This window comes from Neofelis nebulosa, chromosome 4 (genome assembly GCF_028018385.1).
Source record: "Neofelis nebulosa isolate mNeoNeb1 chromosome 4, mNeoNeb1.pri, whole genome shotgun sequence".
NCBI lineage: Eukaryota > Metazoa > Chordata > Mammalia > Carnivora > Felidae > Neofelis > Neofelis nebulosa.
Genome location: NC_080785.1, coordinates 43,279,365 through 43,306,888, shown reverse-complemented (window position 1 = coordinate 43,306,888; position 27,524 = coordinate 43,279,365). Strand labels below are relative to the sequence as shown.

The 27,524-nt window shown below is 34.5% G+C and overlaps 1 protein-coding gene and 1 long non-coding RNA gene across 6 annotated transcripts in view; one reads left to right on the top strand and one right to left on the bottom strand.

The window, feature by feature from the left end:
- LOC131509141 (uncharacterized) overlaps window positions 1–5,977 on the bottom strand; it is a 36,257-nt gene extending 30,280 nt beyond the window's left edge. Inside the window, exon 1 of the long non-coding RNA XR_009260313.1 lies at window positions 5,877–5,977. This is a non-coding gene — a long non-coding RNA (uncharacterized LOC131509141). The remainder of the gene's footprint in view (window positions 1–5,876) is intronic.
- SEPTIN7 (septin 7) overlaps window positions 1–27,524 on the top strand; it is a 118,863-nt gene that overhangs the window by 27,723 nt on the left and 63,616 nt on the right. For 2 of the 5 annotated variants that reach the window (XM_058724597.1, XM_058724600.1), the window contains exon 2: window positions 5,873–5,975. The exons of 1 other annotated variant lie outside the window; for it this stretch is intronic. In XM_058724597.1, the coding sequence (XP_058580580.1) occupies window positions 5,873–5,975 (103 nt within the window). Of the gene's footprint in view, window positions 1–4,545; window positions 4,562–5,080; window positions 5,120–5,872; window positions 5,976–27,524 lie in introns of those variants that run through there. 2 more of the 5 variants (XM_058724602.1, XM_058724599.1) reach the window with 2 other exon arrangements.

Here is a 27,524-nt window from a genome sequence, read left to right as displayed (position 1 = left end):
TGGGGGCAGGCAAACTAAGACATGAACCTTTAAAAAATATGGGGAGGGTGGTGCCTGGGTTGCTCAGTTGGTTGAGCATCTGACTTTGGCTCAGGTCATGATCTCACAGTCATGGGTTTGAGCCCCATGTCAGGCTTTTTTTGCTGACGGTGGAGAACTTGCTTTGGATTCTCTGTCTCCTTCTGTCTCTACCCCTTCTCTGATTGCATTCTTTCCCTCTCTGTCTCTTAAAAATAAATGAACATTAAAAAAACTGGGGAGAGGGGACATTAAAACCAACATTTAGGACATGCCCATGTAATCTTGTAACATTTTAGTGTTCTTGTTATATTAAATCTGGAATCTAGATATTTTTATACCAGTTATATTTAAAATATTTAAAACATTTAAATAGTGAAATTCTTTAATTTTTCCATTGGGTCATGTAAGACTAAGCAAGTGCTGGACAGTTATATCTATGTGTTTAATGTAAGGCTTTTGATAGGAATACTAAGGAGCAGACGAGTGAAATTATTTATCAATATCTTTTCCTTTTGTAGTGTGTAGTTTTTTGTATTTAGAATTGCTTTAACTTTAGAAGAAAGAAACTTTGTTTTTTGTCAGTGTGTAAAACAATATTATACCTGTTTTAAATTCCAAAGGCTACAAATTGAACTTGAAGTTGTTTAGAAAGATCAAATGTTTATCTTTGAAATTTAAAGATACAAACTTTGAATCTTTGTAGTCTGATTTTTTTTTTTAATTGCAGTTATTTAGAGGGAGAAATAGAATTCTGGTGATACGAAGGTAATTTGGGGCTGAATGTCTTATTTTGTAAAGATGAGGAAAGCTGAAGGTTTGTAGCACATCTTAGCAGGGATATGTTTTAATTTTCCTCAAATTCTGATTTTTATAAGGCTTCTTTTCTGCTGTAACTCCCCTTGCTCAATTTTATTGTTGTTATGGAAATGTACATTTGGCAGTTTTCAAAATAAATTGCTGCTTTTCTCTTTTGGAAAATTTATTAAAACCCATATTAATATTCAGACCTTTAAAAATGATAATGGATTTCAGGTGCCAAGATTTTCATAACTTTATTCTTTGGAATTGGAACAAATGGCAAGAGAATGTGAAGAATTCTTAAGGGTTCCAATAATCTATCAGTTGGAACCTGTTTTGAAAGCATCTTGTTCTTTAAAAATATAATTGATTTCTAGAAATAAGGTTCAGTTAAACACTGAGATTACTGGATATTGTATTTAAGTTGATTTTTCCACAGGCAGTGAAACAATAAGCAATGAATTATTGTGGTTTGATTTTCTTAAATATGAATTTTGATGTAGAGATTTGGCATAGTAAACTAAAAGATTTTTGTAAATATATTCCTTTAGAAAAGATGACTTGATAATTGTTTCTTGTTATATAACTGATGTTTCAAATCAAGTAATACTTTTAAGACCTTATGGTATTTTGGTAGATGCTTAGGTGAGAATATGCTTTTATCTATATTCACATGCTTACAAGTGTCACAGTTATATCACATCTATAAATAATGTTTCTTATCCAGAGATCATGTTTCACACTGGTACTGTGAACATTCTATTTGCCCAGGAAAAGAATCAGTGGGTGGTTAAGGCTTCTGAATTACAGACTGTGGCTGATTTTAGAATTTGGGATAAGGAAAGATTCTTATGAAATGTGAAAAATCTGTTTTAGTCAACCAATGTTATATTATTAGTATATTCCCTAAGTCTTTTTTTTTTTTTTTTTTTTTTTTTTTTTTTTTTTTTTTTTTTGTCGTCTTTGGACACAATTTTTTCCTCAGAAGGAATTTTCCTAAAAGTATATATTTTAGTCATTTAGCTTTTTAAAATGTCTCCCATGTATCCGCACTTTGCTAGGAATATAGAGATGAGAATGACATGGTTTTTTCCCTCTGGGAAAGAATTATAGGGGGACTGATAAGTAATGTGTTTAATTTTAAAATAAAATATATAATTATTTAAAATGTTATAGTTCTGTGCAAAGAATTGTTTACCCTCAACCTACTCACTCTTCTTCCTCACTAAGTTACTGTGATTGCTCCTAACTAAAGTTACCCGTAACCTCCTTATTTTTATGGTTATGTTTTAGTATTTCATTTGACTCTTCAATGGCATTTAATACAGTTGAATGACCTTGAGCCAGTGCTGGTGTTCTTCTCACTGACTGACCTTTCTCACTCTTTCTCAGCCTGACATCTCAATGTTGGAGTGCTCCAGGACTCTGTCTAGACCCCTTTTTTATCTATAGTTTCTCCTTGAGAATCCAGTCCTCTCCTAACACTGCCTTTAAGCTTATAATTCCTTAATCTGTATTTTCAGCACCAACTAACCTTGCAGTTTCTGGACTTAGGTATTTAGCTGCCTCCTGGATATTTCTTCTTGAATATATAGTAGACACATCAGACTTAACATATTCAAAGCTGTTTTTGATTTTGACGATATTGTCCTTCATTGTCCACTCTCCCATTCCCCTTATTGTTCCTATTTTCCCTTAGAGATATCACTCCATTGAGTTATTTAAGCCAAAAACCTAGGAGTTATCTTGGTCTGCTTTTCCTTCAGTCATATCCAGTGCATTAGCAATGTCCTGGCAGTTTTACCTGCAAAATATATTCTGAATCCTTCTTGCCTCTTCTTGTGTCCACACTGTCTAAATTCAGTATACCCTCTTTCTTGGACTGTTGGCAGTAGGCTCCTTACTAGTTTTCTTATTTCCACTCCTTCTCTTAGCTGTAAGAGCTATCTTTAAAATACAAATCAGGTCAGGTCATTTGCCTGTGTACAACCCTCCAGTGGCTTCCCATCATGCCTAAAATAACATCCAAATTTCTTACTTTGGCTGGGTCCCACATGGTCTGGCTCTGCCTGCCTCCATGACCTCGTTTTCTATCACTTATCCCCCTAATCCACCACTTCACTTCATTGTAGTTCATGTACCTTCTTTTTGGTCCTGAAAGTACCAAATTCATCTCCACTTTGGGGTCTACCCCTTCACCTAGAACTCTTCCCCCCTTATCTTAATTCAATCCCAGTATTGTACTGTCAGCCAAAGACTGTCCTAGGCCTAGTCCTCCTAAGACACAGGGGACTCTGTGGTGTTTTTTCTTTGCCTTTTGTCTGGAGCATTCCTTGCATATGCAACCTAAAATACTCTCCCTGAAACTTTTTCTACTCTCCCACATGGCTTCTTCTTTTTTGATGCCACAATTTATGTAATTTATTTAATCTTTATCTTGATGGAGCTAACATTGTAGTTGGAGGTGGGGTAGGATGGAGATTGCAATAAACAGGATGAGTAAAATGTATATTAGATGGCAAAAAAAGTGCTAAGGAGAGAAACATAAAGCTTGCAGCAAAGTACTGAGGAGAATGGAGTTGTAATTTTAGATAAGGGTGGTCAGGGCACACCTCTCTGTGAAGTTGACATTTGAATAATCACCATCATCTGTTCCAGGTTGTGATATAACTCATAGATTTGTGTTAATATAGAATATAGAGGTTCAGTTTCCCAGACATGTTGTCTAAGGTTAGTCTACTTTCTTTTCTATGCTTCATTAGTTGCCTTTCAGTTTTCACAGCTCACATTAACTTCATCCTCCCATTTGTTGCTTGCTATCTTTAGCTTCCTTTCCTGTATCCACATGTCTGTATTTCTTCTAGTTCTGAACTTTAATCAATAGAACTTGAAATACAGCACTATATAAAGATTTTTACCTAAAACATTTGAATTTATCTGATCTGGGCTGTCTTAATTCAGTGATTGACAAAGCAAAATTGTATGAAAGTTACATTTTTTTTTCTTCATGGGATTTAAACTTGGTCCCGGGTGTGTGTGTGTGTGTGTACACATGTACCTTCTTTTAGGTCCTAAAAATACAAAATTCATCTCCACTTTAGGGTCCCTTTGCCTAGAAATCTTTTCCCCCTTAATTCAATCCCAGTGTTGTACTGTCTGCCAAAAACTGTCCTAGGCCTAGTCCCCCTAAGACCCCCTAACACCCCTGTGGTGTTTTTTCTTTGCCTTTTGTCTGTGTGTGTCTTTGCCTTTTGTGTGTACACACACACACACACACACACACACACGCACGCACACACGCACACACACACACACATCTTGCTGAAACTTTATACTTTACAGCTTTTCTACCATTTCTTTTAAAACTTCAGGTGTAGAGCATAGTAATTGGGTTTTATAAAAAGATAAGAGGTTTTTGTTCCATATTTTGTCAGAACTGCTGAAAATGGATTAAAACTCACTGGGCCTTATATCCCACACACACAAAAAATTATTACTTTGACATGTGTAGAGAAAAGTCTGTCCTCATTTTATTTGTAATTCTACTTTGTTGAGTTCCATGTAAGTAACTTTTATTTTTCCCTCTATTTTTTGCTATGTTCCAATGGATTTGCCATTCCTGTTTGGACTGAATGTGTCATGTACAATTCTTGGAATTCCTCACTTACTGTTCCTCTGTGGATCTGTTCTGTTGGAATCTGGAACACTGGAATGATGGAAATGTGTTCTTTACAAAGTAGCTGTGAGTATATGAGATAATTTATACAGATATGTTTTCAGTCTAAATTAACTTAAATTTAACTTACAGTTGAATGAAATAGCCAATGAAGCCTTAAATTTAATACATTATTTTTAAGCTTTACACATAGTAGGCTTTCAAATATTTGATTTTAAAATACTGTACTCTGAACAGTATCCTAATTGGTATATTTAAAATTAGTTTTTCCATTTAATTGGTTTGGTTATCTTCTCAACATTTGGCTTAAAGATTATATGAATGAAAAAAGGGTATAAGGTGATGGATGGAATATTTTGTTACATCTGTGATGCTAGTGAGGAATGCAGATAACTATTTGCTAAATCCACCTGTGTTAAATTGCTGCGTTGATCTCATAGGAGTCTTTTTTTTTTTTTTTTTTTTTTAATGAGAAATTGTGTCAAAAACATTTAAGAGAAATATGTACCTCTTAGGAATATTTTGCCATTGTATTTTAATGATGAATAAGACCTACCTCTAGGTAAAATTAACAGGCTACTGACTCAGATGGTCTGAACTATGGACAGTTTTTCTCAGCATTGGGTAAGTTAAAAGTCAGATTAATTTACTACACCAATTTAAAAATAGGTTTCTTTGAATTACTCATGGAGCTATTGTTGATGTCATCAAAGAATCAAAAACCATGCAGAAAACGAATTCTGATTTTCTTTAAAATCTGGATAAATCCAGATGTCCCTGGTGAGGGAGGCAACAGGGTCATCTGAAATGCTGAAGTGGCATAATTGGACCTGGTATAATAGCTTGAAAGATATTGTTTACTGATTGAATTGATCACTAGAGCCTTCAGGAATATGAAAAAATTGTTTAAACTCAACATTTGATTTTGTTTCATGAGTAAGAAAACAAATTTCAAGGTATTCATACCTGTGGTAATTAGTATGAGCAAAAGGGATCATTGAAAGCGTTCTTAATATAGTATTAAGGGGATGTGAATTTTTTTTATTGTGAAAAACCCTTCATTATGTTTTTAGTTTATTAGTCAGAATCTTCTTACGGACTTACTGTAAATTGAAATCTTTGCTCTGAGGCAGATTTCATTGGTTTTTATTTTCTTTGGGTTTTTATAATTGACCGCTGTCAAATCAACTCATACTCAATTCATTTTGTCTGTTGCTGCAATTATTTTATTGGCAACACTATAATAAAATCAGTTTGATTTGCCATGAATAATAGTTTGTGTAGTTTTCTAAAATAGGTTATTGAAGGGAATTTGAAATGTGTGACAGAAGAGTTTTGCTGATACATTAATAACTTGGCCCTTTTTGTTTTTCTTAGCAACAGAAGAACCTTGAAGGCTATGTGGGATTTGCAAATCTCCCAAATCAAGTGTACAGAAAATCAGTGAAGAGAGGGTTTGAATTCACACTTATGGTTGTGGGTAAGATATGTTTTTTTTTTGTTTGTTTGTTTGTTTTTTACTAAAATTAGATTTTGATCTGAGTTTTAAGTTATTAATCAACTCTGAATGAATTTAAGAAGACAGTAGCCTAAGTAACTGCAGGAATCGTGGTATATTTTATTATGTGAATACATTTTAAAATTTAACTCTGTGGCATAATAGGATTTATATATTTTCTTACCTCTTTTTTTTAAGGTGGCACAATTTTAGAAACTAAAAGTTGAAAAGTGGTGGGGGTGGTGGAGGAATAGAACCCTGTCAAGAAGTTCTCTTCAGTTGGTAATGCTACAAAAGCAAATAGTGTCTAGTGGTTCCTCATTACTCCAGGATAATTTTATTCTCTGGCTTATATACCGTAGTGGAGTCATATAACATGAGCATTTAACTTAAACATGTGTGCTCTGAATTTGAAAAAGAAGTTGGGGGACCAGGTAGAGGTTTGTAGTCATGCAAGTGATTACCCTGGAAATTTATTCAAGGAGTATAAACTCTGATAGCGAGTGAAATATGGCTGTCTCTGTTCTTTAATTTAGCCTCATTTTTCTTATGTGTTTGATCCTATGAACACCATACTCTGCCTGAAGTCCATTTTAAGAGACTGTTAGGGGTTATTTGACAGTATGTTGGTACCATCATTGTTAAATTTGAAGAAACAGCATGTTGTATATAAAGATTAGTAGTCTTAAAGGACTGTATAATATTTTCACCTCATATAGGCTGACTTTAGAACCTAAATCCTAAGGATGATGAAACTGTTGTATTTCTCTATATGTTTTAAGAAGGTGAAAGGCAGGGTAATGGAGTCACTGTCCTTGACAAAGAAAATTGAATTGATGCTGGGTCTTTATGTAGTGTTCATTAATTTTTGCTAATTACACTCAACTCCTGGTATTTTTCTTTGGGTGTTGAATTAGATTAATTGAATTAGCTATGAAATCCTCCTTCACTGAAAAGAAGAATGTTTTCTCAGTTGATCAGAGTATTTTACCTGATGGTCACTTTGTGGTTGTTTGGAAATATCTGCGTTGTGTTAGTTTCAATAGGGAAAACTTGGTAACAAAGTTTGCAAACTTGATGTTTGCTAGAGTTGGTTAACTTGCCTGTCTCTGGTTGAGTAGAAGTATAGTATACCCAGTTTGCAAATTGCAGCTGTGAAGCAGAGGTAGTAGATACATGGATAAAATGTATAGAACATACCTTTTCTTTTGTAGAGTGGTTAACATGATCGTTACGTGTGAAGAAGTACTCCATCTTACCTTTACGTATGTAAAGCTTGTGATCTTACATGACAAACTATTTATAAACAAATATAATCTCATTTTTTAATTTGTAAGAGAAGTTCCTACATCTGTTAGGAGAATTATAACAATTCAAGCAAAATTTGATATTGAAATTTTAAAGAATAACTTCTTGAATATATACTTAGTGGAATAATATGTGGGGGTCAAGGCCAGATATTTGATTTAAAATCTCTGACATTTTTCCAGATGAAAAAAATTTAAGGCAGCTGAAATGATTTTTAGAGAAACTGTGCAATCTCTGAATATATCTTATTTATTAGTTTTTCTGGTCAGTCCTTTATTGAACTACAGCTTTTGTTTTTTCTCTTCTTTGTTAAGACTTTAACTGAGATTATGGGGCAACTGGGTGGCTTAGTCGGTTGAGCATCCGACTTCGGCTCAGGTCATGATCTCACAGTTCATGGGTTCAAGCCCTGCATCAGGCTCTGTGCCGACAGCTCAGAGCCTGGAACCTGCCTCAGATTCTCTCTGTCTCTCTCTCTGTCTCTCTCCGCCTCCCTCCCTCCGTTCCCTGCTTGTGCTGTCTCTCTCTGTCTCTCAAAAAAATCAATAAATGTTAAAAAAATTTTTAACAAAAAAGACTTTAACTGAGGTTAAAGAAGAATGGGTGTCAGTATCCTTACTCTGTTTTTCCTGCTGTACCTTGAATATTATTGTTTAATTAGCTGTCCCTCTATAGACTTGTTGAGTGAAAGGACTAAATCTTTTCATGTACATAGTTGCAGTGTCTAACACCTTTTAAGTAAGTGTCTAAGAAATGGTTGGTTTTCTGACTTTAGGCCAAATCTAACAGCATTGTTTGCAAGTCACAGAAAGCTAAAGCTAACCTTGCTTTATATTCTTAACTTAGAGACTACAAACCCTTCCTTATAAGCTAACTCCTGATTTTTGAGACTTAAACTCAGAGTAGTTGTAGCTTTTATAACAATTCTTGGCTGAAGACTTGTACATTAATACAAACTGAAAATCTGTATTTAAAAGTTGATTTCTTTATGAAACTCTGTCTTGTGTTGGACAGCCTTTATCCAGTAACCTTGCCTCATAAACAATATTTATTGAGTCCTTATTTAAGTGACTTTTGTATCAGGGAGGCATAGTGTGTATTCCCATGTGTTAAAAGGAGTTTATAACTTATGTGACAACATAAGCACACATAAAAAGGTAAGTAACATTTCTAGGAAGTATACATGAGTCAGTGGAGTCATACAAAAATTAAGGAACATAGAAGTGTAAGGGTATAGGAGAACTTGTCTCTGGTTGAAGGTTATTACTGCCTTATTTGAGGAAGAGGTATTAGGGCAGGTTTTTAAAGAATAGAATTGAGTGAACGGTCCATTTGGGAAAATAATAACCAATACCTCCATAACCTATTATGCATCAGGCAGTGTTCTGAGTATGTACCTAACCCACGCAGTCCTTCACAAAAACCGAATGAAGTAGGTATTATTGTTATCCCTATTTTAGAGATAGAGAAGCTGAGGCATGGAGAGATTAGGTTACTTGCCCATGGTCACATTGGTAAGCACATGGTAAAACCAAACCCTGTCTGGTTTTGGTTCTTACTTCTCAGTCTGCTGCGTTCTTAAGTACTACGTAGAGGCTCTTTTGGGGGTATTGGATATAGCGCAGAGCTCAGTAGAGTGCATCCAGTATGCCTTAAACTTAGATGATCTTATTTGGATGTTCTGTTTTTCCTAAAAAAATGAAAGAGACAAAGAAATAAAGGGGTTAGCAGGGAAGGAATGAATGAGTATTAGAGAACTTAAATGCATATATGTAAGCAGTGTTTTTCTGCCATTCCACTGGAATGAGGTGAGGGTGTGGCCTCGGGTGGGCATGAAGTGGGAGAGGTGAATTTTCTTTTTCTCCGGTCATTTTCAGCTTCCACATCCTTTCATAGTACGAATATCTTACCTTGCTGTATGTTAGTCTAGTGACAATATGGTGCCTTAGTATGTATGCTAGTTACTTTTTATATTTGCAAAGAAATAAGTATCTATTTCAGTGCACAAAGAAAAGCAGGTTGTTAGTTTATATGTAATTGTGCTTAATGGATGATATAGAGGGTTTTCAAGATTAATTTGTACTGCACATTGGCTTTAGGATCTGACCCCTAAGATGTGACTTTATAATAGTCGGAAATTAGTCTGGAAATGTAGACTAGCCTAGATTTTGAAGACTGGCTAAGTCTTTGAAGACTGGCTAGGATAAGTAGATTGGAATCTTTACTTAAAAATTTAGTTTAAAACTCAATGTGAGACCTATCAAATAATGAAGACACTTAGGTCTCTAATTCAGCAAAGTGTCAAACATATTTGGGTTTGGAATTTGAGTATCTTCTGTGTGCTTCTTTTTTTAAGAGATTTATTTTTCTTTAATGTTTATTTTTGAGAGAAAGCTTACAAGCGGGGGATGGGGAGAGGCAGAGAGAGAGGGAGACACAGAATCTGAAGCAGTTTCCAGGCTCTGAGCTGTCAGCACAGAGCTCGACAACGGGGCTCAAACCCATGAACCATGAGATCATGGCCTGAGCCGAAGTTGGACCCTTAACTGATGAGCCACCCAGGCGCCCCTCTCTCATGTGCTTCTTAATTAGACTTGACTGTGCTGAGAAATAAAATGTTAATTGTAAAATCCTGATTTTACTAGAATTCTCCAAGGAGGTAGAACTCAGAAAGACTATAGATTGCTTTGTTTTTCCAGAAAGTATTTTTGAAAACAAGTGATATTAAATCTATTATTTTGAATTCTTTTTTAAAATTGAAGTATAATTGACCTACGGTGTTATTAGTTTCAGGTGTACAACAGTTGACAGTTCTATATATTACCAGGATAAATGCGCTTACCATCTGTTACCATACAAAGTTATGACAGTATTATTAACTATATTTCCTATGCTGTACTTTATATTCCTGTGACTTATTTATTTTAAAGCTGAAAGTTTGTACTTTTAATTCTTAGAAGATAATACACAGTTCTATCATTTCTATAATCTTGAGCTTTGCACAATTTTTATGGTTGAGGTTTTCTTTATTTGTGATTTGCATGATGCATTTGACCTGTACCAAATGTCTTTAGTAGCAGGAATGGCATTTCTATTTTTTTTTTTTTTTCTTCTGTTTCAGTTGAACAGAACTTCTGACATGCTGCTTTGGCTGTTTTGGGGATTCAGAGTATATCAGAATGCGTTTTTTATGTATGACTTATTAGCAAAAATTTAGGAGGTATTTAGTCAGTAATAGGATATACAATGTCTGTCATAGTTGTCATTTTCCCTCTTCTTGTTGATGTTTGAATTGTAATAACATCCAGAGTTATTTGCAGAAACTGAAAGGTGGTATTGACTCATTTTGTTTCTAGGTTATTGGGCATTCAGTAGTATTATGTTTAATTCTAAAGTTACGATATGTTGGAGACTTAAACTGCCTTGAGTAATATTTCAAAAATTTCTTCCTAGAGCTCTTTTTTTATTTTATTTTTAGTAATAAAAGTAACTAATGACGATTATACAATGTTGTGAATATAGAAGAACCACTGAATTGTACACTTTAAAATGGTGAAATTTATGGTGTGTGTATTTTATCTCACTTAAATAATGTAACCAAAGCAGAGGAATTTTAGGGAGAAAAATCAGATAATTTCACATATCCACTATTTTAATTTTTTTATTCATTCTAGGTTTTTCATCTGTGTGTTTTAAAAGGTGCTTTTGTAATAAAGTTAATATGTTTCATTCATTGAAATTACGAAATACAGAAAAGCATAATGAAAATATTACCAAAATCTGTTACTCAGTGATAGCTCAAGCATAGAAACATACAGTATTCTTGTTTAGTATATGTGATGTTATGTGAATGTCTTTTAAAATTAGTTGTGAATTGTGATCATCTTTTGAATTTAGATGTCATAACCTAGCTATGGTTGAGTCCTAGATTTTTTTTTTTAATTTTTTTTTTTTTAACGTTTTATTTATTTTTGAGACAGAGAGAGACAGAGCATGAACGGGGGAGGGGCAGAGAGAGAGGGAGACACAGAATCTGAAACAGGCTCCAGGCTCTGAGCTGTCAGCACAGAGCCCGACGCGGGGCTCGAACTCACGAACCGTGAGATCATGACCTGAGCTGAAGTCAGACACTCAACCGACCGAGCCACCCAGGCGCCCCTAGATTTTAATGGCTTGTATAGGTGAGATATACTATAATTTGCCTTGTTCAACATTAAGATAGTTACAGGTAAACATGGTTACAGTTCTGTTCTTACATTTTCAATTAATTCATTAAAATAAAGCTTTGGAAATTTGAATTGCTAGTTTTTTAAGGGTTTTGATACATAATACCAAATTGCCCTAAAATAGTTTGTATACCATTTTGCACATTCACCTAGTGTTGCCAACGCCCCCTTCTCTGAGTCCTGCCAACACTGTCAGTGCCTAAAAATTGGTGTCTTATTTTCACCTGTATTTTATTGTTGCTGGTTAACTTATATTTTAAAAGTATTTATCTTTGGTATGGGTTCTTTTGTAAATGGTATGTTCTGGTTTCATTTAAAAAGCTGTACTCATTTACTTCTTTAATGAGATATAGGTATTGCAGGGTATTATTATTATTATTATTATTATTATTATTATTATTTTGTTATTAGGTGTTGGCATTTTTTGCCAGAATTTTTCTGTGTTTCGCTTTGTATTAGTTTGATTTTATATTGTCCATGCAATCTTTTTTCTTATGGCTTTTGTTCTTGATTTGAGGTTGATTGATTTGATTTGAGGTTGATTGATTTGAGGTTACTGGGGGTTTCACTGTATTTTATGTAAGTATATAGACTAAAGGTTTAAGTTTTTATTCTGCAATTTTAAATCCATGAGGGTTATTTATTTTTTTGATGTGAGATAGGACTTTGATGTTTATTTTATTTTCTAAATGGTTAAGTAGTTCTCCCCAGACCATTTATTACAAGCTTGATTTTTATTTTTTTTTATTTTTATTTATTTATTTATTTATTTATTTATTTATTTATTTATATATTTTTTTTCAACGTTTTTAATTTATTTTTGGGACAGAGAGAGACAGAGCATGAACGGGGGAGGGGCAGAGAGAGAGAGAGAGAGACACAGAATCGGAAACAGGCTCCAGGCTCCGAGCCATCAGCCCAGAGCCTGACGCGGGGCTCGAACTCACGGACCGCGAGATCGTGACCTGGCTGAAGTCGGACGCTTAACCGACTGCGCCACCCAGGCGCCCCAAGCTTGATTTTTAAAAATACATGTGCTTGGTTGGTTCTCTTTCCAATCTTTGGTTTAGTTCATTCTGTAGTTCTTCCTATATAAATACCGTATTATTAGAGTTATAAATTATAGTAGTTATGTTATTTGTATAGAAAGGTTACTGGAGTTTATGTTAATCTAGGGATATAGGCAAATAAGTAAATAATATGTAAAATAATTACAGGTTGTGTTGTTTTCTAGAAAGGAAATAATCATGGTGGTATCTTTTTAGAGTTATCAGGGAAGACTTGCCTCTCTGAGAAAGACTTCATAATAGCACCTGAAATACATGAAAATTAGGACATACTGAAAAAAAAAGAAATAAAATACTTACAAATGAGATAATTTTCATTAATATATTGCTATATTTATCTACAATATTTTACTTTACTTTGGGCAGTTGCATAATAATTTCAACTGTGCCTATCTCAAATTTTAGCCATTGGTTTTTCATTTGATATGTGAATGATTTGTTCTGTTCAGTTTCATAATGCTGTAGTAAAAATTTATGGAATGGAAATTTTGTTCAATATTTTAACTATCGTGTTAAATGGCTGCATAATATTCTAATCCGTGACTGAATATACCATAATTTTTGGAGTCTGCTTCTTCACTAATGGATATAAGTTTGTTATTATCCCTACCTATCCTGTTACAAATAACATGGCAGTGAAGATCCTTAAACACACAAGGTTTGTGTATGTGTGTTGGGAAGCAGAGGGCAGTACTTTATTGATTTGTTTATAGTCCCTGCAGTAGGATTACTGTAGCAAAATATTTCAATATTTTGTGGCTCTTGACATATTGGCAAATTGTTTTTTTAACAGTTCTACTAAATGTATACTTTTAAAAAAGGGAGAATATATTTTGCAGGAATTTAAGATGTATGGTATAATTGAAGGTGGGGCTTTTCATTCCATGGATACTTAAGGGAAGAATGTAAATGTAGTTGAAGACACTGTAAGGGAGTAGTAGAGGAGGAAAAAAGTATACAAGTTAACTACATCATTAAGTGATAAATGGCATAAGAAATATATAAACCACATGCTGTAGAAGTTTAAAGAAATAAGACTTTATAGCTACAAAGCACACCACTGTCTTAAATCATACAGCTAATTCATGGAAAAATGGTACATGATATTTTCAGTAGTTGGTATATTCATGTTTTTTTAATATACTTAATTCTTTATCTGATTTAATTTCAGTATCTTAATCGTGGAGCAGTATAATTCAGACAAACACAAAACAGTTTCATAGACTGGGAGTTTTTTGGTTTTGTAACAGGGACAGTGTCTGGATTGACATATGTAAGAAATGTAATCTGGGTAATATCCCAGTTTAATTTAGTAGACTTAAAAAAAAGTCATTGGCTTCTCATACATGTTCTATCCTAATATAGTCTTTGAAAATAGATCATAGTCTTTTGAATATAGGGAGGTGAGTGGAGGTAAGCAGATGATAAATAGTGCATGTCAGAGAATCAAATGTGAAGTAGGATTTGTGGTTCATTCTTAACTAAAGTTTTTATGATGGGAGACTATGAATTGTTTATTATGTTACAAGTGGTACTAATTACAGTAAAACATAATGGTGAGATTTCTGTAGTACCTTGTCATAGTCCTGAGAATAGATTTTAATTGAATGATTGGTGATTAAGCTGACATAACTGATCAGCAGTAAACTAATAGAAATTATGGTTTAAGCTGATGACATAAAAATGAGGGGTGCCTGTGTGGCTCAGGTGGTTGTGTCTGACTCTTGGTTTCGGCTCAGGTCATGATCCCAGGGTTGTGGGAATGAGCCCTGCATTGGAGTCCCCACTGAGCATGAAGCCTGCTTAAGATTCTTTCTCTTTCTGGGGCGCCTGGGTGGCTCAGTCGGTTGAGCGTCCGACTTCGGCTCAGGTCACGATCTCGCGGTCCGTGAGTTCGAGCCCTGCGTCGGGCTCTAGGCTGACAGCTCAGAGCCTGGAGCCTGCTTCCAATTCTGTGTCTCCCTCTCTCTCTGCCCCTCCCCCGTTCATGCTTTGTCTCTCTCTGTCTCAAAAATAAATAAACGTTAAAAAAACATTAAAAAAAAAAAAAAAAGATTCTTTCTCTTTCTCCCTCTCCGCCTTTCCTGCATGCACACACACTCTCTCTCAAACAAACAAACAAAAATTTTTAAAAATCTAAATAAATAAAAATAAATAAAAATGACCACTTCAACCCTCAAAGGAATTTCCAGGGAAACGCACACTACTAATTATAGTTTAATAAATGTCTTAGTAGTACACATTTAAAGTGCCATGTAGAGTCAGGAGAGTAATGATCTGGGTTTAATGGGGATAGCATCTTATTTTCCTGATAGGTTAGAGTTCTGAAATCAGTAACTCTCTATTAAACGTATAATTTATTTTGGCAATTTTGTAAAAAAGCTAGCTAGTTACAATTATGGTTTTAATTTATATGTTTAGTGTACAATGAAAATTCGCTTTCTATATTTAACGTAAATCTATCTCATAGTACTTAGTACGGCAGCTGTTACACTAAAAAGAATATGGTACTTAGCCTAGTTTTAAACTAATTTCAGCCACAAATGAGCTTTCTGACCTTGATAGATCATTTTGAATCTCAGTTTCCTTACAACAAACATTTACCTGGTTATTCCAAGTCAGCCGGCCATAGGGCTAAGATTAAAAAAGAGAGAGACATACCCCCTAAGAATCAGAGGATTTCACATGGTGGTAGAGACAGCTGGACAGTAATGCTGTCTGTGTGTAACTACTTCACAGAGGGCTTGATAATTCGTTTTGTAAATGTGCTTTGTATGTATAGTGTATATATAATTTGCCTAGTAAATCTGTAAATAAATAAAATGTTAATTTTAAGCATACATGATTAGTGCATTTTTACAGTTGAATTTAGTTTTAAGATCCAATGTCTGGGGTGAAGAGGAAAGAAAGATCAGGGGTAGTTGAGAACAAGATGGCAGCTAAGTGGTTAAATACTTGATTAATTCTTACTTTGAACTTCTGCCCTGGTTGAACCCCTTTGATTATAAATATTCGGGGCACCCATGTTGTGCTTTTTACTCTGCAATTCAGTATAGCAGCAAAGCTCTTTTCTGGTAAGAGTCAGATTTAGCTAATTTGAAAGATGGTTGAGAATTTGCTCTTATCATTTCCCATTTTAAACAAGGTAGCTTGCAATTGTGTTAACAAAATAAGATTTTTGTGCTTGCCTGTTCTGTGCATTTCAGTAAAGATAAGCTTAAGTGTTTTACTCAAGTTACTTGTGTGACATTAGCAATTAGTCTTCAGGGTACACTTGGTGCTTTATATAAGTTGCTGCAGGATTAATGCTGTCCTTTGCAAACCTTTTGAGTATCGTATTTTCCCTGGAGTGTATCGGGTTCTTAATGTCGGTTGGTATAAAGCATCTTAGGGATTGTTTTTAGGTTGACATTAAGATTTTGAGTCTTAAAATTAAGTTGTTTTTTTTTTTTTTAATATATAGGTTGGTGTTTGCTTTTCTTGTTGAATCATGTTTTAATCAGATTTAATGTCATTCATCAGTTAACAGTAGTATTTCTGGTTCAAGCCATCATTATAGATAATTTTGATTAAAGAAGAAACATTATAAAATTTTAGTCATCTAAAAGGCCAAGTAAATGAAGAAATTAAATGAACTGTATTTTGATTGTTCTCAGTCTGTTTCCCTGACTCCTTTAATCAAAATTATCTGGGCTCCCTATTTAAGATGCTCATTCCTGGAAGTATGGGAATCTGCATTTTGACAAGCAGTGCCTGTTAATCCCCATTCTAAAGTTTAAAAGAGCACTGCTAAGTCTAATGTCCAGAGAAAGGCATTCAACTATATATTTCTTTGAAATGTTGTTATATATTTTGATAACTCATGTTCTTTAATGTAACAGATATTAAGATATATGGCTTAGAAATATTCTTCCTATAAAAACTGCTCCTTGTTACAAAAGTTTTCCATTAGGAATGTAATACAGAGGAGTAGGTGGAACATTTTAAAAAGGGAGAAAAGGGGCGCCTGGGTGGCTCAGTCGTTTAAGGATCCGACTTTGGCTCAGGTCATGCATCATCTCACGGTTTGTGAGTTTGAGCCCTGTGTCGGGCTCTGTGGTGACAGCTCGGAGCCTGGAGCCTGCTTCGGATTCTGTGTCTCCCTCTTTCTCTGCCCCTCCCCTGCTCATGCTCTGTCTCTCTCTGTCTCTTAAAAATAAATAAATGTTAAAAAAAAAAATTTTTTTAAAGACTTCAAAAAAAAATAAGGGAGAGGAAATCACTATTAACTAATTTTGGTGTATTTTCTGTGCCTCTTATGGATAGCTGTAGTAGCATATTCATTTTTATGTATTCTTTTCACCTAATGCTCAAGGCAGGCATTTTTCCATGTCAGATGGGTTTTTAAAACTAATTCTCATCACAAGTGCCCTCCTTAATACTTAAAGCATTGTTTAAGTGAGCACTTGTTTTGATGAGCACTGGGTGTTCCGTGTAAGGGATGAATCACTAAATTCTATTTCTGAAACTAGTATTACACTATATGTTAACTAACTAGAATTTAAATAAAATTTAAAACCTAATAAATAAAGATATTGGTAAGTTAAAAACATTCTTGATGGCTGATTAATTTTATGAGTGTATCATAGTATACTTAGCCTGTGTCCTTCATGGTACCTGAAATATCCTTCTCTCCCCCCCAACATCTTTACTGTGAAAACAATTACTGCAGTGTTTTTCCTTGTGTGTGTAGATGACACAGTTAAGGATGTGAACTGAAAATGTTGTACCAACTTACACAGTTACCACAGATGTGCAAATGCTCATTTAATCTCATCCTTGCCAAAATTGAGTAGAAATCTTTTTAAAATGCCAAATAAAGCAAAATTATGTTGCTAAATTAGTAGTAGACAAAGATTCTGTATTTTAATTGCAGGCCCTTGATTATTGATTTGAAATTTTTTATCTCTATTAATATTCACACCACTAACAGTTTCTTTGAATGCATGCACATGTTTTTGTTTTGTTTTAAGAAATATTGGTGAGGCAGATTAACACAATCACAAATGTAATTCACACAACCCACCGCTGGTGCTGAGGGTATAAATTTTGGTATATGAGATTTATAGAACTTGAAAGAATATGTCAGTCATAGCTCAAATGATTAAAGTCTGCCCCACTTTGTCTTTGAAAGCTACTCCTTTAGAACCTCTTTGTAGAACGTGATCCCACCTCAAGAATAAATCAACTCCTTGTTTCACCTCTTCTGTCCACTAGATCTCCAAGAAAATTTCCTTTTTTTTTTTTTTTTTTTGGTATGTTCCTATTTCCTTTCCTGATGTCTTTTCTTTTACTTACCCTCTAGTGTGGCATTTGGCCTTAAGCTACCGTCTAGTTTCATAGAGCACTCCACTCTGATAATGCCACAAAACCTTTACTTTCTCTGATTCACACGTTTCAAAACTACCCCAATTTCCTTCTAAATTAAAGCATTTATTTCCTTAGTGAATGCTGGCCACAGCTAGAAATTAGAGAAAAAGTCTAATTTTCCCTCCCAAGATATAAAGGACTAATAGCAGTCACGAGAGTAATTGATTTTTTTTTTTTTTTTAGTTTATTTATTTATTTTTGAGAGAGAGACAGAGAGTGAATAAGGGAGGGACAGAGAGAGAGAGGGAGGGAGAGAGGGAATGTCAAGCAGGCTCTGCACTGTCAGTGCAGAGGCTGATGTGGGGCTCGAACTCACAGACCATGAGATCATGACCTGAGCCGAAACCAAAAGTCAAATGCTTAACTGACTGAGCCACTCAGGTGTCTCAAGAGTACTTGATTTTTAAGAGGGAATGTATTATTGAGTGATCATTAGAATTTTAGGTAGCAATGTGAATTTGGAGGAACAAGCAGAGAGAGTTTATAAATGCTGTCAATTTCAGCTCTTTTTCAGTTTAGCAGAACTCCTAGAAGCTTGATGTATAATCTGGGAAAGGTTACAGACCCTAGCCTGAGTAAAGACAATACATTTTAACCAAAAAATATATGGTAATCCATTTTTTTTTTTTTTAATTTTTTTTTTTTTTTCCACATTTATTTATTTTTGGGACAGAGAGAGACAGAGCATGAACAGGGGAGGGGCAGAGAGAGAGGGAGACACAGAATCGGAAACAGGCTCCAGGCTCTGAGCCATCAACCCAGAGCCTGACGCGGGGCTCGAACCCACGGACCGCGAGATCGTGACCTGGCTGAAGTCGGACGCCCAACCGACTGCGCCACCCAGGTGCCCCTGGTAATCCATTTTTGAAATAATCATGAAAAAAAATTCCAAGTAGGCCATTTAGATTTTTTTGTAATATGGAGATAAAAAAAAAAAAAGGTAGTTAACCATTTACTGTGTAAAGGATGCTTTAATCTCTGAATATAGCAAGAAATATCATAAACATCCTCCTTAAGGCCTCCCACCTTTATTTTAGACACATATCAAGTGTAAGTTTTTTGACTCTGTGAACGAGGTAATTATTGAGTGGCTTGTTGGAATGTTTGCTATTAGCTACATAGCAGAATTATTACTTAGCTTTTAGAGCTGGTGGTCAGTTACTATAATTAAAATAAGTAAACCTTGTTTGGATAATTGTAGAGCCAGGTCTTAGGGAACCTGTTTAGCTTGCATTTTAAGATTATCATGTGCATCATTTTGAGGAGACGAAATAGTCTTAAGCAAATCCCAGATCACATAATAATGGAACATCTTGGAAATAATCAGTATCTAGTGTAGTCTAGACTGTTCTTGATAGATTAAATCTTCAGAGATAAGCATATTAAAAAGCAAAACTAAGAATAGCACCCTCCCTTCATAACATAATTTTACTTATGGGTGATATCTTCTCTTTATTTTTCAGCCAGATGTAAAGTAAGAATAAATCTGTACTTCTTAATTTCCCGTCTATGACTTGACTCCTCTCCATTTGGTTTCTTTTTTTAATAAAAATTGCTTTTATTAAAGGTCAGTAAGAATGTTTCTCATTGCTTTGTGATACTGCCTCCTGATTTATCTGGTTGTTTAACATCCTTTTCATTGACCATCTTTAAATGTTGGTGAATCTGGCATTTTGCCCTATATCATCGTCTACCTACTAGAGTTTTTAAATTTCATCTACCTTTGAAGTCATTGTGGGAAGCATCTCCAAAATCTATGTGGAAATAGTTCCCTGGATATTCTGGACTTCAGTTCTGGGGTAGAATGTAGTCATCTATTTTGAAATAGCTCCTTAAATAACACTGATACCTTTTGGTTAAGAACTACATACAGTTTGACACTGGCTCATCTCCATCGCAGCTGAAATTAACACCTATATCTTAATGACATAACATTTGAGATTTTTTGAAATGTCAGGTACTGTGCTAATCAATAAATTTTATTAAAACACCTTAATAAAATTATTTTATTATATTGATGGAGATCACATACTATATTTGAATATTTGAAACCCCAGGATAATCAGAGTAGGCAAGCACTGAATAAGATAGAAAAGCCCTACACATGTTTACAGACCCTTGTTTAAATTCCAGCACAGTTAGACATTCTGAAAGGAGTTACAGATCTTATTTTAAAAGGACTTTGCTTTCTTTCCCACACTGTTGCTGCAAGATGATATTTATTTATTAACATTTATTTATTTTTGAGACAGAGCATGAACGGAGGAGGGCCAGAGAGAGAGGGGGAGACACAGAATCTGAAACAGATTCCAGGCTCTGAGCTGTCAGCACAGAGCCCGACGCGGGGCTCGAACTCACGGACCGTGAGATCATGACCTGAGCCAAAGTCGGACACCTAACCGACTAAGCCACTCAGGCGCCCCTGCTGCAAGATGATAAAAGTGTCTTATACTCACAAATATTACAGATAGTTGAAATGTTACTCCATCTTTCAAAGCCTCATTGAAATGTGTTCTCTTTTCTAGGCTGCTGAGATTCTCAGTTCTCTGAAATTTTATCATTCTTGGATAGCTCATTCATGGTCTTGATCAAATTCTACCTTGTATTATGCTTATTTGTTTGCGTATCTTACCTCTCCTACCATACTTTAGATTTTTGCATTCCCCATTCATTTATTCAGTACAATTTAATTACCACCTACAAAGTACCAGGTGCTATGCTAGTCCCTGAAAATCTAGAGATGAGTAAGACATGGTCTATGTCATTAAGCTCCTGGTGACAGAGAAGGAGTTAGGATCCAGATTTGTTTGTTTATTACAGCAAGATGCAAAATAATAAATCCCTCTTATCTGACAGCAAATGTACTTGTTCAGTTAATGAAGCCTGTCAGAGCAGGGAGTCAAAAATGATAATGCCATAGCCATTTTATTTTAACAAAACATTAGCCTATCCTTTAATGTGAGGGAATAAAGGCTCTTTATGTGTTTGCTCAGTGGCATTCCATGTCCTCACCTTTAATAAATCTCTGCCTATAATTTATTGCCTGTGACTTCCAGCTTCAGTTTTTTAAGGGAAAGAAAAAACCAAACCTTGATACTTGTGAAATAGTCTGTGTAGGCTCTTTGGTTTTTTTTTTTTTTTTTTTTTAAATAGTGTCCTTTCCGGTTAAAACTGTATTCAGTTGCGTGTTTGCTTTTAGTAGATGTGTTTTATTTCTCTAATAATAATTTTACCCTCCTTACTCCTAAATTTATTTATCCTCTTATACTTTCTTTTCTCTTTGTCCAAATGCTAAACCAGAGGTTGGAGATTCCACCTTTTTAAAAAGCCACTCCAAATCTAAGCATTATTTAGATGTTCACTGGTTTGTTTGGTTAATACCTGTGCATGTCTCAGTGAAATGTTGCTTGCTCTGTGAAGTCTTCCTTGATTCTTCAAGCTATACCCAAGTGTTCCTTATGTATACCCGCTGTACTTTTTGTTTAGCTATAACTTATTTCTCAACACAATTAAATTTTTGAGGGTAAAGATGTCCCGAGTTCTAAAATTTAGCAGCTGTTCAATAAGTAATCATAAAATGAAATTATTTATATCTGTGTTTTCTGTCAGTTGTAATAGTACGTCAAAAAATAGCTGTTGGGATGGATAAGCCATAGGATGTTGAGAATGAGATTATTCTAGTCTGAATGAAGCTTTGAATCCTTCTTGACAGGTTTTTTCAAATTAGATTAAAACATCAATTTAGTGAGTCCTTTTTAAAAAATGAAAAATAGGAGTGATTTGAAAATAGAGTGCATTTTGCTTAACACAGATATTGTTTCATGAAACTTTTAAATTTATATGCACACACATTTGTAAATACAGATAAACATACCTGTGTGGATCTGTATACTGGGTTTTGATGTGAAATGTGTGTTTGGAGGAAGCTTGTCTGTTTGTTTTCTGTGAACTATGGTAAAATAAGTTTGAAAGCAACTCCCCAGTGGGAGAGTCCCATGGAGAATCTCAGAGAGTTCTTTTAGAAGCAGATTGACATGAAGAACAGAGTCCCGGGGCTGAGGATTGCAACAGAGATGTTCTGGTTCTTCCTCTGCCACTTAACTGCGCTCTTAGCATTAGTCAGTTAATTTCTCTTTGGCTTAATTTTCTAATGTTTAAAATGGTTTGATTTGTATCTGTAAGGACTATTTCAGTTCTAATGTTCTGAGACTCTTCGTAATTTAGCAAATTGGTGTTGATAATAAAACCACATTATGTGTGTTCATTACACAGTTTGTGTAATGAAGTGTGTCTTCCAAGCCTCTAACTGATAAAACTAAGGAGCATCTTTGCTTAATGTTTATGTGCTATATACAATTGAAAAGTCCTCAAGGTTTAAACTATGTATGCTCTACTTAACTATAACTAACTCGATACTATTATTTATATTATTATATTATGATTAAGGAAAAATAATTTACCAAAGAACTACACAGTATAATATCTCAAAGTATGGTTCATGTGTTAGATGTTAATAGATCTTTTAGGAGGTTGGGGGAAACAATCTAAGGCTGCAAGGTTGAGGAGCTGCTGAGTAAAACAAAGATAAACCATCTCTTTTATTGTAGGACTTCTGAGGGTCTTTATAATCACAAGGACCTAAGGGAACCTGACCTTAACTATTATAATTATTGATGTGATTTTCTTCAAAACCCTGTGAACAGACATTTCATGAATGTCTTATTCTTAGGCTTTAAGTGGAATATTCTGGAATGATAATGGAATATGCATGGCTTTCATGGGCTAGACTTCAAAGAGGACAGAAGTTACTTTAACCTGTGTCTGATGTTAAAGTATGGGTACAATATTACGAACTCTAGTTAGTTATTCTTATTTTAGAATTTTCTTAAAGTATTTAACATCTTTAATGGTAAGTATTGCAGTATTTTGTTTTAACAAGGACAGAAAAAAATTTAAATCCAGTTACTTGTTTTTAAAGTTCAGTAAAATGAGGGAAAGATAATGACTTTGTTCCAGAACATATATAGTGCATTTCAAAGTCAAACAAATATAAAATAGTTGTTAATTTGGATCACTTAACAGATCTAAGGTATTAGTTATAAATAAATAAAAAATGTTAACACATTTTATACATCTAAAGAAAAAATATAAAATATGAAGAAATATAAAATGTTGCAGATAGGCATTCTGTTTATATTTTATTGAATAATTTGCTTTCTTAAACTAGGATGTAGAATTTTGAATTGTGTTATTCTTAAATGTTTCCTAAATAATACAGTGATAAATTTGATTGAGGTCGTTTCCACTAATTCTATGTTAGAGTGAGTTGATGGGACGAATTATAGCTCTCTATTATTTTGCATTGGTGATACTACTGCTTTCCGTTTAGTAAAGCACAATGAGCAAGATTTGATTAGAATTTTTTGGTTTTTTTTTTTAAGATTTTATTTTTAAATAATCTCTATACCAGCGGGGGGCTAGGACCCACAACCCCAAAATCAAGAGTCATGCGCTTCACCAACTGAGCCAGCCAGGTGCCCCAAGGATTGATTGTAGTTCTAAGTCACCCTTGAGAATATTTGGACAAGGCTGTTATAATTTGTCTTGTGATTATAGGATATCTGACATTTTGGCATGGAAGTAAATATTGCTGTACTAAATGTAAGTAGGAATTAATAATTTAATGTCCAAACTCAGACATCGCTTCACTACATTCAACATCCCTTTTTATTTATTTTGATGCTAGGACCCTGTAGAGTCCTTTTGTTGCCAACCTTACCCTTGTACTCCATTCTCATATGTATCACATGTCTATTCCTCCTCAAAAAAGAAACTTTCTATATTTTCTAAAAATTGTAAATTCTAAAGACATTTAATAAGAAAGTGAAGTTCCTTTTTCTTTCTCCTTTGGTACTATTCCCTTTTCTAGTGACATGATTCAGTTGTTACAGGTCTTCTGGCATTTTTCTATAATTTCATGTATGTCAGTGATTCCCATGTAGATTTTTTTTATATAAATGATACCATACTATATGTGCTGTTCTGTGAATGTTTTTTCCCAATCACTTAATACATACATCTATGTCAGTACATAAGGAGCTACCTCATTCTTTGGAATTAAGTGGTATTGTATTCCATGGTATGTATTTGTCAGAAAAGCTATACTGGTTTACAGTTTCACCAAGAGCCACTCTGAAGGTTAATCTGTTTTCTTCAGGCATATTTAAGCACAAGTTTTTCTCTGAACACCACTTTAGTCATAGCTCTTAGGTTTTCATATGTAGTACTCATTTTGTTTGTATTTGAGAGGTTTTTCAGATAAGAGAAGTTGAGGAAAGATAGTATGTTGTATCTATATGGGCAGGCGGATTGTGTTATTCTTTTGTTGTTAATATCTATTAACAGAATTGTAGTCAGAGAATATGATGTAGATTTCTGTATTTTTCAGTATTGATTGATTTTCTTTGTAGCCAAATATATGATCAGATTGTGTCAGTAATCTGTTGGTAACTGGAAAATATGTTCATTCTCTGGGTAGGAATTTTATATTTATTTTTGAGAATCAAGCGTATTAATTCAGATCATTTCCATTTTTTAAACCACTTGGTTTGTTGGTATCTGAGTGGTCTATTAGTCTTTCACTGTGGAAGTTCTGTTAACTCGTTGTTTCTAAGTTATGCCTTATGCATTTTTAAAAGTTTTGTTGCTATTTTTATTCTTGTCCTCATATGAAACTTTCAAATAAATCAAAGTTTGTAAATGAGAGATACAGTTAGTACAATCTAAGGAAACACAGCAAAAACTTAACACTGAATTCCCAGTTGTCTCCTTGGATTAATATATGATAATATATATTTTGGTGACATGTTATTTGTTGCATTAATATTCATAAAATGTATTTTTTAATATTGTCTAGTTTGTGTTTTCTTTGTCTTACTGAAATGAGACTTTTAGGTTTTCGTTTATATTTGCTTGTCTTGTTAATATTGTTATTTGGATTAAATTTGACTATAAATCATGGAACTTTAAAATACCAGTGTATGAACAAGATAGAAATTTTTTCTGCCTCTATTTTAAAATCCAGAGTTGAATAGACTGAAGTGATAGCTCCGCTTTAAGTTCTCAGTTCCTAGGTTCTTCCTTGTTTGTTGCTTCGCTGGCATGTTCTGTCTTCCCAAGATACTTCATTAGTCTAAGGTGGTTAATTCAGTTCTGAGCGTCTTTACATGGCAGCTAGGAGGGACAAGTGAAGAACAAGAGGAGTGCACTACCCATAGAGAACATTCCAAGAAGCTACTACCTACCACATGACTCAGACTCTGGAGCCATGTTCAAAACTGTCTCAAATTCAAATTCTCCTCACTTTAGGGAAAATACTACTTGTATGTAAATTTGTATCTATTTTTCTAAAGTCATCCATGCCTTTTTAAGATTTATACCCATCTTTTAAAGTTGGCTTTTAAAACCCTTAAGATGTAATTTGAAGCTGTTAAGTGACTTTTAATTCTTCTAATTCTGTATTCTTGTAAAATCTTTGACTTTTAATTTGAAACGGGTCTTAAATTCAGAATGTCCTTATCTTAATTCATCCTGTTTCTTCTCACATTTTCCTGTATTTTCAATCTCATTAAATGATATCAGAGAAAAAGTACTTTTTATTGAGTACTTACTGTGTACACTGGTACAGCTGTGCTTAGGTTTCACACGTCTTACCTAGTTTATTTCTCACAGTTCATGTATTAAGTTGAGATGAGAGAAAATAATTCAAATATCTTGCTTGCTCACTGTAATCATGCTATAAAGGTAAGGTTCTCATCCGGAAAGCCTGAAATTAAATGCTGCACTAATAACCACTATAATATGCTTTTGCTAGTTGTCCAAAATTCTGGAAGTTATCTTAAGAGTTTTCCTTCTCACTTTTCCCTTCCCTCCTCTTAAATTCCGCCCCCCCCCCCTTTTTTTTTAAGCCTTCCTCTCTCAGTATGCAGGCCAGTGGTTCTCTACCACTGGCAGCAAAGCAGAATCACTTGTGGCTCCCAAGCCTTAGCCCTGGAGACTGATTTAGTGGCTGTAGGGCTGAAGCCCAAACAGGTGTTTTACCCAGATAAAGTGCATTGACTCAAACTTCTGTTTTCTATGAGTTCTTCTGTTTCTGTACCTTTATTTTGCTAGGTTTTATTTATCCTTCAAGATCCAGCTTTGTTGTCACCTCTTTCTGGAAACCTTCTTTAACTCTCATCGGATTTAGAAGTCACTCTTCTGTGTTTTCTACCATCCTAAACGTACCTAAATATAGAGCTCATAGTGTTTACTTACTTGTTTGTCTTCCCTGCTAGTCTGTAAGTTCAATGAGATTTGGAGTTCTGTCTTATTTTGCCCTTTTAATCCCTTGTGCCTGGTACATAGTAGGTGATTAATAATATTTATAGAATTGTATTTCATGCAAAGCAATATGTAATATTTCACATTGCTCTCTGATTGTTTTCAGTTTTCAATATGATCTTAAAGTCTATCAGGGCAAGTAAAAGAAAAATTATTATTAGAAGAAATCATTGTTAGTCAAATGGTTATGGATTTCTTGTCTACATGGGACCCTACTTGTGAATTATTGATTGTGACCTTGTGCATGATGAGGATGTTTAAACATCTGAGAGCAAAATGGTAACATACCTCATTTTTAGGTGACTCAAATTTAACTTGTTAGAATTTTATTTCTCTGTAATTTTACCTATTTTACAGTATGCTTTTTGGTTATTCACAATGAGGAAAAAATACATGTTTGTTTTAGAAAGATTTGAAAGTAGAAAATACTGGTATGAGGGCAAGAAAGCCTGGGTCCACAACACACAACACGTGTCTGAGGTTCTCTTCTAGATCACCAGTGAGAGCATTGCCTCCTTTCTTTAGGAAGTTGTAGGGATTAAGGCCTCCATACCTAACATTTAGTCTTCCTTTTTCACAGTATTGGGTTCTCTCCTGTATTCCCCCTTAGGTTCTCATACCTCTCTCAGCTACCCCACCAGCCTTTCCACTCCTTCATCTGGTTCTCTCATTCTCTGTTGAACGCATTACCTAATACCGAATTCTTTAAAAAAATTTTTTAATGTTCGTTTATTTTTGAGAGAGAGAGAGCATGAACAGGAGAGGGGCAGAGAGAGAGGGAGACACAGAAGGCTCCAGGCTCTGAGCTGTCAGCACAGAGCCCGATTGCGGGGCTTGAACTCACGAACCGTGAGATCATGACCTGAGCTGAATTTGGACACTTACCGACTGAGCCACCCAGGCGCCTCTCTAGGAATAAACTTAACCAAAGAGGTGAAAAACCTATACTCTGGAAACTCAAACACTGATGAAAGAAATTTAAGACATCGCAAAGAAATTGAAAGATATTCCATGCTCATGAGCTGGTAGAACAAATATTGCTAAAATTTCTATACTGCCCAAAACAATATACAGATTTAATGCAGTCCTTATCAGAATATCAGCATTTTTTATAGAATTAGAACAAAAAATCCTAAAAT